The sequence below is a fragment of the Augochlora pura genome, chromosome 5, assembly GCF_028453695.1.
Source record: "Augochlora pura isolate Apur16 chromosome 5, APUR_v2.2.1, whole genome shotgun sequence".
NCBI classification, from domain to species: domain Eukaryota; kingdom Metazoa; phylum Arthropoda; class Insecta; order Hymenoptera; family Halictidae; genus Augochlora; species Augochlora pura.
In genome coordinates this window covers 18,526,922-18,535,877 of record NC_135776.1, presented here as the reverse complement: position 1 = coordinate 18,535,877, position 8,956 = coordinate 18,526,922, and the positions used below count along the sequence as shown (strand labels likewise).

The 8,956-nt window shown below is 47.1% G+C and overlaps 1 protein-coding gene across 3 annotated transcripts in view; it reads left to right on the top strand.

The window, feature by feature from the left end:
* The first annotated feature begins 4,581 nt into the window (after positions 1-4,581).
* Positions 4,582-8,956, top strand: part of LOC144469767 (nucleolar protein 4-like) — a 154,095-nt gene continuing 149,720 nt past the window's right edge. For all 3 annotated transcript variants that reach the window (XM_078180368.1, XM_078180367.1, XM_078180366.1), the window contains exon 1: positions 4,582-6,032. In XM_078180368.1, coding sequence (XP_078036494.1) covers positions 5,988-6,032 — 45 coding nt within the window. In that variant the 5' untranslated portion in view covers positions 4,582-5,987. The remainder of the gene's footprint in view (positions 6,033-8,956) is intronic.

The window sequence follows — 8,956 nt, the reverse complement described above, 5'->3', positions numbered from 1 at the left end:
AAACGCAGCCGGGAGAGCGTTCCTCACCCTACTCAGAACTTCTTGCGGCGCGCGCTGTCAGTGACTGGGCTCACGGTCAATGGAATTGAATGTTCCGATACATTACCCCGTGGAAAGTTTACTTTAATTTATTCCGCGAGCATACTTTCGTGTCCGACATCTCTTGACATAACCTTAAGAAATTCCACGATCGAAGATTCGCCGATACCTAACCCTATCTACGATCTGTCGTAGATTCTTAATATACATATATAATATTTATATAATAAATAATAATTAATTAAAAAGATAAATTATATATAATTATTAATATAAGATCTGCGATATAGAAACAAAAAAATAAACATGTACGCATAGAATATACCTCAAACTTTAAAACTTCTCCCACCTTAAAAATCATCAAAATGACTTCGCAACGCGCTAAACCAAGCAGACGAGTCGCACGAAACCGATGACCTCCGCATTGATCGAACACAGCGCGGTCGAAGCCGCGAAGTTAAGCACAGGGAAAACTTCTTTTTCGGATTACTCGATAAGTGTTGGAAGTTCGCGCGGCAAGGTAAACAAAAAGAGAGTACAAAAGTAAGCCGGGCTTGCACTGTGACCGAGAAGAGAGTGTCATCGATAGGCGCCGAAGGGAGTCGGAATCGAAAGCGGGGAATTGCACTTTCGCCGGAAAGTTTCAACTTTTTTTATGCTCCCCGTGTCCCGAAGTTTTCCGCGTCCTCTCCCAACCCCCCTCCCACCTCTCTCGCGGCAAACTGTTGCTTAGATCGTTATCGCGTAGCGCCGGCCGATAAGGAGGAGATTCGACCCCCCCTCTCTCACCCTCCCTCCCTCCCCTCCCCCTCGTATCGACGCGAAGGAATTAGAAACAATCCCGCGACGCCGAGGGGACGCGCGGTTTATTTTCCGTTCCGTTCAGCGATTGAAAAGTGCTAGTTGTAAAGTCCCGCGGCTAATAGAGACGCCATTTTGAAAAACCGCCGGCTACGATTTAATTCGACTATAGATAAAATAAAGGACATTGAATTTCGACGCCACTGTTCGGTGACGGATCCTCGCGGACGCGTTGCGGATATTAGGGCGAAGCCTGCGGGAAATTAACCCTTTACACTTGGAGCCATTTTAACTGTAAATCTGAAATTATTTCTCTTACGTACAGTATTTTAATTTTCAGCGACGAAGTGCATATAAAGGTAATCGAACCATTTTTTTAGCTTCACCGAAGGCAAACTTAGAAACACAGTGATTCATTTCGAAATTTGTATTTTATACAACATTCACCAATATTGAACGGACTGAGTAACAATTGAATGGATCAAGTAATATTGTAAAATAACAAATTGCGAAACGTTTCAAAATATTTTCGAAAATTTAGAAGAACTGTATTGATATCTTTATGCAACTATTTTGCATCTTTTTGTCATTTTTTAACACTGCCACATTGTTTCTTCGCATTCAGAAAACGTTAAATTTTGCATTAAATTTTAAGTCGCGTACAATGAACGTCAAACAAATCGCAAGTTCTAAATCGAAAGGCAGATGGACAGTTAATACCGCGAAGAATGAAGGACAATGATCGAAAGCGTTCAAAAGTTCCCGTAACCGCGCGCGAACGTGTGTATCGTGCCGCGGCTACGCGATTACAGCCGCTAAATTTGAATCGGCCGAAAGTTTCGTGTCCATCGAAAGCGAAACTATTCCAAATGAGTTTCCAAATATCGAACACCGTTGTACGGCTGCGTGGAACAACTATTATAGCACGTTTGTGTCTGTTCCATATACGATACCGTTTCCAAAGTGCCGGATTCCAAGTGCCGCTCGCTTAGTCGCTCGTACAATGCGCAGAGTTTTTAGGTAATGTATTAACCATTCGCGCTCGAAGCCATTTTAATTACAAATGTGAAATAATTATCCAGGCTCATCATATTTCTACAGTATGCAATAAAGTGCACCTTTTATGCGTACGAGATTGTTTCTTGCGACTCAATTGTTTGCAGCGGCAGTTTCGTTGCTCGACAATTTTTTGAAATCTAAACTTTATTGTAATAAAAATTATTTTGCAACGTAATAGAATAATTTTAGTCGATGCTCCAAAGTCGCCATTCGAGTGCAAAGGGTTCAATACGAGAATTATTATATACCTTTCCTAAGCATTGTACATATATAGTACCTAGGTATTCTATAGCATGAGAAATGCTATTTTAACGAAATATGAAAAAAGGTCCTGAAAAGGCTGTACCTAGCTTATATTAACCCTTTGCACTCGAAGCCATTTTAACTAAAATTCCAACATAGTTTCCATGATCTATAGTATTTTCATTTTATATCACTTATTGCACTTTATTCGTATGAAATTGGGTCATGTGACTCGCAGAGCAGTTGCAGTTTTAATAGTTTCATAAACACAGATAACAACGATAATATACAAATTATTTTCAGACATGATAAAACAATTTTTAGCGATGCCTTAGAGTCACCGCTCGAGTGCAAAGGGTTAATAAAATATGAATCGCTTTCTACGTTGCCTAAAAACGCCGAACATTACATCCAACACCAATCCACTCTATACAATAGCAAATATCAAACATTGCCACTAACATATACCTAAGCATACAATAATTCACCAAGACCTAATATGTACATCATTCTACAAGAATATTCAACTTTTACGCTTTCCCCGTCTCCTAATCTTAGCGCGCGGCGTAACGCGCCGGAACAAGCTACAGTCCCTATATCAAAGCGTTACAATGTCGTCGTTGTAAAACTGTTCCCGTTGTACCGTGGTGGTGGTGGAGGTAGCCAGAGAATCCGAGCGTTGCCCGCCGTCAAAGTTGAACACCCAGGCGACACGTCCTCCCTTATCAAGCCCGCAGGTGGTCGAAGGCAGTCCGCTGATACCCCGGTCAGCTAATAACTCGAAAGACGAGCTATCATAGGAGAGCCGTCGGAACACGTATCCTCCTAGCCCGAGCCCGTTGCGCGCTCGGATGACTCGTCATCATCAAGCGGGGCGAGCGAGCGAGCGCGCGCGCGCGTGCAAGTCCGTGGCCGCGCGCGGCGCATACACGTCCAGTGCCGGGCATTGATATCGCGCGCACACACACCAGCTCTCGCTCGCTCGCTCGCTCGCCACGGGCGAGGGCAGGGGACAAAGATGGGCGTACAGATAGATAGGCAAGCAACAGAGAGACCACGGACCGGTGTACGGTCGCGGACGTGTCCATAGAGAGAGAGAGAGAGAGAGAGAGAGAGAGAGAGAGAGAGAGAGAGAGAAGAGTAGAGAGGCTAGGCAGCGGCGTACAACGCATACCCTCCTAAGCACAAGCCTAACACACCCGTAGAAGCCCCTTCGGCCGATGAGTACCCGCGCCCCTTGCCCCCTCGCTGTTACCGTTGTCCCCTTCGCCCCATCGCCCCCATCGGCGCACAGCCAAAGGTACTCCGTCGTCGTCGTCGTCGTCGTCGTCGTCGTCCTCCACCTCCTCCGCCTCTTCCACCTCGTCCTCCCCTCGCCCCGAAAGCCCTATGGACGTCCGTACACGGCCCCTTGCGCCCCTTTCAATCCCTGCTTTCCCTTGGAGTTACCCGTCCAGCGGCCTCTTCTGTGTTCTGATGGTGACAGACCCTACCTTACCGCCTCCGCTGCCGCCTCCGCGGGCTAGGCGAGGGTCGAGAGAGAGAGAGAGAGAGATAGAGAGAGAGAGAGAGAGAGGGAGAGAGGAACCGGCAAGGGCGACTGTGGAACGGCAGAAAGGAAAACAGAGAGAGGGACTACCGCTGTGCGCGCCTGCGGGAGCGAGACGACACCGTCGAATAGTACCCGCGTAGGAGAGAGAGGCTCGGGTGGAACCGGCGGGGGTTGAGGGAGAGAGGGTTGACGTGTTCGAGGAGGACCGTTGGGGAGCGAGAGCGGCGCGGGTCATAGCAGGGCGCGGCGTCAGGGAGAGACGGAGCGAGAGGTTCACCGAGCGAGAGAGGGGACGGAGAGACCGGCACAGTCACGGGGAGAGAGACCGAGCGGGGTTTGCGGCGGGAGCGAGCGAGAGAGCGAGACCGAGAGAGGTAGAGCGACAGAGTAAAATCGACAGAGTGAGGCCTCGAGAGAGAGAGAGAGTAAGAGCGACAGAGTGAGGCCTCAAGAGAGAGTAAGATCGAGAGAGCCCTCGAGAGTGAGTGAGATCGAGAGAGAACGAGATCTCGAGAGCGAGTGAGACCGAGAGAGAACGAGATCTCCAGAGCGAGTGAGAGCTCGTGAGTGAGACCGAGTGAGGTAGACCTCGCGAGTGAGATCGAGAGAGAGGGGGTGACCGAGAAGGGAGAAGGAGCGCGACTAGCAAAGGGAGAGTGGGGTATGGGAGAAGCGTGGAGTGAGGTTGGCGTGGTTAGGGTGAGGAGACGTGGGGGAGTCGAGTGCTACAGGGGACTGGCGGGGCGCGGTGGGGGGGAGAGAAGAGCGGCGAGCGGAGTGAAGCGGAGAGGCGAGCGGAGCGTCGACGAGGAGAGTGGAAAGGGTGAGGTGGTTAGAGGGGAGGGGGGTCGCCGCCGCGTCGCCAGTCGCCAGTTTGCCGTGAGCGCTCGTGATGTGAGGACGTTCTATGATCTCGTCTACGAGCGTGGCGCTCTCTCGACTATCGCAGTAGTATCACGGGGGAAGAACGTGTGACCGCGTACGTTACCGTACATTACATATTCGCGTAACCCTGCGTAGAGCAGGCCAGAGAGAGAGAGAGAGAGGGAGAGAAAGAGAGAGAGCGATTCGGGGGACGAGAAAAAGACCGAACGAGAGCTACGACGATCGACGACGATCCAGGGTTGACGGAGGGATCTATCATCGGAGCCGGATAGCCGCGGCGTGCGCGCGGTCACGCGACCTCTCTGCACGAGGAGAAGCACACAGGATCGTTCTCCTGCTGGAACCGAGAGAGAGCGGAAATACCCGCGTCGATTCCCGCGAGATTATGTGGTTTTTTCGTGCGTGACATTGTCGCCGGTGATTCGAGCGGAATTCAACGTTTACGAGCTGGAACGCTGTCAGTGAATTTTTTTCCAGCGAGACCGTTCGCCGCCGCCCCGAGTGATGCCCGAACGTTTCGATCGACCAGCTGATCGCGATTCCGGCAGTGTTGTCGCATCGACTCGATGGACTATATAGAGGCGGCCTGGGCCGGCGAGTATCGCGTGTACGTGAGCGGAAGTACGAATCGGTCGTAGAGTTTTCGTGCGGGCTCGCTCGCTTCTTTTCTCTACGCTTCGGCGTCGCTCGTTCCCGCTTGCACCGACTCGCGCTGCCCTTTTCGTCAAGCCCCCCAGCCGTCTATCCGCGTCCGACACCTGCGGCGACCGCGGGAATTTTATCGCGGCCGCGCTGCTGCTGCTGCGTGGTGGTGTTGTTGGTGCCGCCGTGAGCTTAAAGTTCGCGGGTGTGCGCGCGGAACAAGGATAGAGAGAGAGAGAGAGAGAGAGAGAGAGAGAGAGAGAGCGGGACGCCCCCGCGTACGCGGCTCTCTCGCTTCTGCGGAAGGAAAACAGACCGCGCGGGTGCGTGACAGAGAGAGAGAGAGAGAGAGAGGGAGAGGAGAAGAAGAACTCCGGGAAAGTTCGCGAGTGAAACGTGCCATCGAGACGAATTCGAGACAGCGCGCTCTCTCTCGCTCCAGTTTCTGTTATCGGGAGGCTGCGCGCTATAGGATAGACAAGGACAACGCGACTGTATAAGAGGAACAAGGACATACCATATAAGAGGAAAAGGGACAGCGCTGTTCGTTGCTTTATTCTTATTGTTTTGTGATCGGTGCTTTCGGTAGCGCGGGTGGCACGAGTCGGCAAAGAAGATCCCGCTACAGAGAGAGAGAGAGGAGAAGAGACCGGTGAACAACCGAGGGACAAGGACGCGAGAGAGAGAGAGAGAGAGAAAAGAGAGGGAAACACGATTACCGTTGCACGCGGCGAAGAAAGAAGGAGAGACCAGTCCGGGACTGAATATGTCCGCTAAGCGAAAGGCCACTGCCATCATGCAGCACCACAAGGTGAGTCTCTCGACCGATTGCCACTGCGTTGCCACGTGATCGTGGCCGCTGTGTTTTTTCTTCTTTCCTCTTCTTGTTCTACCGTAAATCAATCGGCGGCGATGCAGCAGCAGCAGCAGCGGCCGCGGGTAATACGAAAAAACGAGTACCGATTGGCCGCGTGTCAAAGTTTAACGCCGAACGACCGCGGGGTTCAAGGCTGTCGTCGTTACGCTCGCCGTTGCTCGCAAAGTGTCGTGTGAAATTGCGACCAGAGCTCTACGAGCTGATACCCGGCCCTCTCAGCCCGCTGTTTGCGACGCGGCCACGCGCGTTGCGTTACGGATCCGCGTAGACCCGCGATTTTCACCCTTTGCAGTCGGTGACGTTTCAAGTGAAAATATTTTTTCAGAATTATAGCGTTTCCTTTTGATAGAATCTGGTGCGTTTTGATTGTTATGGTATCGAATTTTTGTGCAACAGCTGACAATTTGTTGAATATAAGTAAATTCGATGAAAATTATTTCGAAACGCTGCGTGATCGTTTTTAGTGGCGCCATTCGACCGCAAAGGGTTAACTCTTCGAGGCGCAGGATTTCGAGAAATAAATAGACTCGCGTGGCGCAGAAATTTTGTCGCGATTTTAACCCTTTAACCTACGATTTAGGTTCGAAAACGTATACAAGCTCGCGTAGATGATCGGGCTAATCGTAAATATTATACATTTAATTTATACAAAATTATAAGCTTTTTATTGAAAGCATAATAAAACATAAATAATGTGTCAACTGAATTTATAGAATGATACTGAATTTATAGAATGAGGCTTAACCCTTTACGGTCAAGTGACGACTTTAAGGCGCCGCTGAAAATTATCATGCCACGTTTCAAAATCATTTTTACCAAGATTATTCACATTCGAAAAATTGTTAAGTGCCTATTAACCCTTTGCACTCGAAGCTATTTTAAATGCAATTTTAAAATAACTTCTTTGACTACAGCATTTCCATTTTACATGACAAAATGTATTTTATGCATATCAAAAATTGAACCTTGTAACTCGTGCAACAACAGTTGTACTTTAAATAATTTTTGAAATTTAATTTTTCATAGTATAAAAATGATTTTGAAACGTGCTGTAACAATTTTACAGGTGCTTCAGAGTCGCCGCTCGAGTGCAAAGGGTTAACTGTTGCACGAGCCGCAAAATTCAATACCATAACGTGGAGAATGCACCTGGTTATCTAAAATACCTGTAATTTAATTAATTTCGCTACAAGTTTGAGAAAATATTCTGGATTTGATTTGATATGGCTCCGTTCGCAAAGGGTTAAATGGTGTCCCATCATGTGTAATATAATTAAAATTTGACTAACATAATCATTATAACTAAACTATGTTTATAATATTTTTTTGTAGAAATTTATATTTATAAATTGAATTATTCAAAACTAAAATTGAATTTGTTCGTCTTATGTGATGTTTATATAATTATATAATTATGTATATTTGCGTATTACGCCACTGTAGCGTCGCCGGCTGTCAAGCGATACACCATCGCGGTGACGCCGGACAGCAATAGCGTTAACACGTTCGAAGGGTTTTTCGCATAACGGCCGGGAAAATCCGGGATCGAGGTTGGAGATCGAGTTTTCCGCGACGGTGCCACTCGTTCCGCGAAACTCATTATTCCGTCGCTGCTCCGCTGCTATCCCACCCTCGCCAGCCACCCCAACGGTCTCCCCTTGCCCTCGTAGCCGAGGCCCCGAGACCCCCTCGACGCGCTCTCCGTGTGTTTTCGGAACGGGGCAGGGGGGGGGGGGGGGAGGGAAAGATGAACCCCGGCCGCGAAAGTTTTAATTGAAAGAGTTACGCAAATTTTGCCGGGGACACGCGGAAAAGTTGCGAGGGCGACACTTAACGCGTATTGACTCATTAACTGTCAGCTGCGTCGTTATTCCTGATTTTTGTTTCGCGAACTACGAAAGCTGGCTGCGCTCCTACGCCGATGCGCGCGAGCCTCGCTTTTTCAATGAGCGGCGGTGCTATCTCGATCGGATGCGATCGTTGCGGTACGGTAATTAGTCGAATTCGAGTTTAGCCTTGTTTAACCAGTACCATTTTTACTATTTTTATCATTTTTACTATAGTTACCATTTTTACCATTTTTATCATTTTTACTATTTTTACCATAGTTACCATTTTTACTATTTTTACCATTTTTATCATTTTTACTATTTTTACCATTTTTACCATTTCCTTCGTGGTTGTAATGCTTAGGACTTTCTCGATCGTCAGGATTTTTTAAGTATAGTGAATCTGTCATTGCCTAAACGATCTCGTAGGTTTAGTTTCATAGTGTTGGAATTGTAAAGAGTTTCTCGAAGAACGATTGATTCTGTTCCTTTTTATAATATTAAATATATTGGACAGCGGAATATTTACAAGATTTATTTATTTGTTTAGATCCGTAGATTTATTATTATTATGATCGCTAAAATGATATGGTTTATATAAAATCAACGTAACTTGTTAAAAACCAGATACTTCTCAGTGACGGTTATAATTATATTATCTTACGGTTAAAATTATCTCTGTTTGCTAAGAATTTTATTTATTTAGAATTAAAAGAACAAGAATCAATTATTTTCTCTAATATAGAAATGACGTATCTTCGTCATTTTGCTATCTAGTGATTGTTTGCAAAATGACGTATCTTCGTCATTTTGCTATCTAGTGATTGTTTACAAAATGACGTATCTTCGCCATTTTGCTATTTAGTGCTTGTTTGCAAAATTCCTTACTTTCGTCATTTTGCCATCTAGTGATTGTTTACGAAATTCCTTATTTTCGTCATTTAACTATTGGTGATTATTTGCAAAATAACGACTTTTCGTCACGCGAACGGATATTTATTAAAACTCGAAAGTTTCGCGAAACGAAAA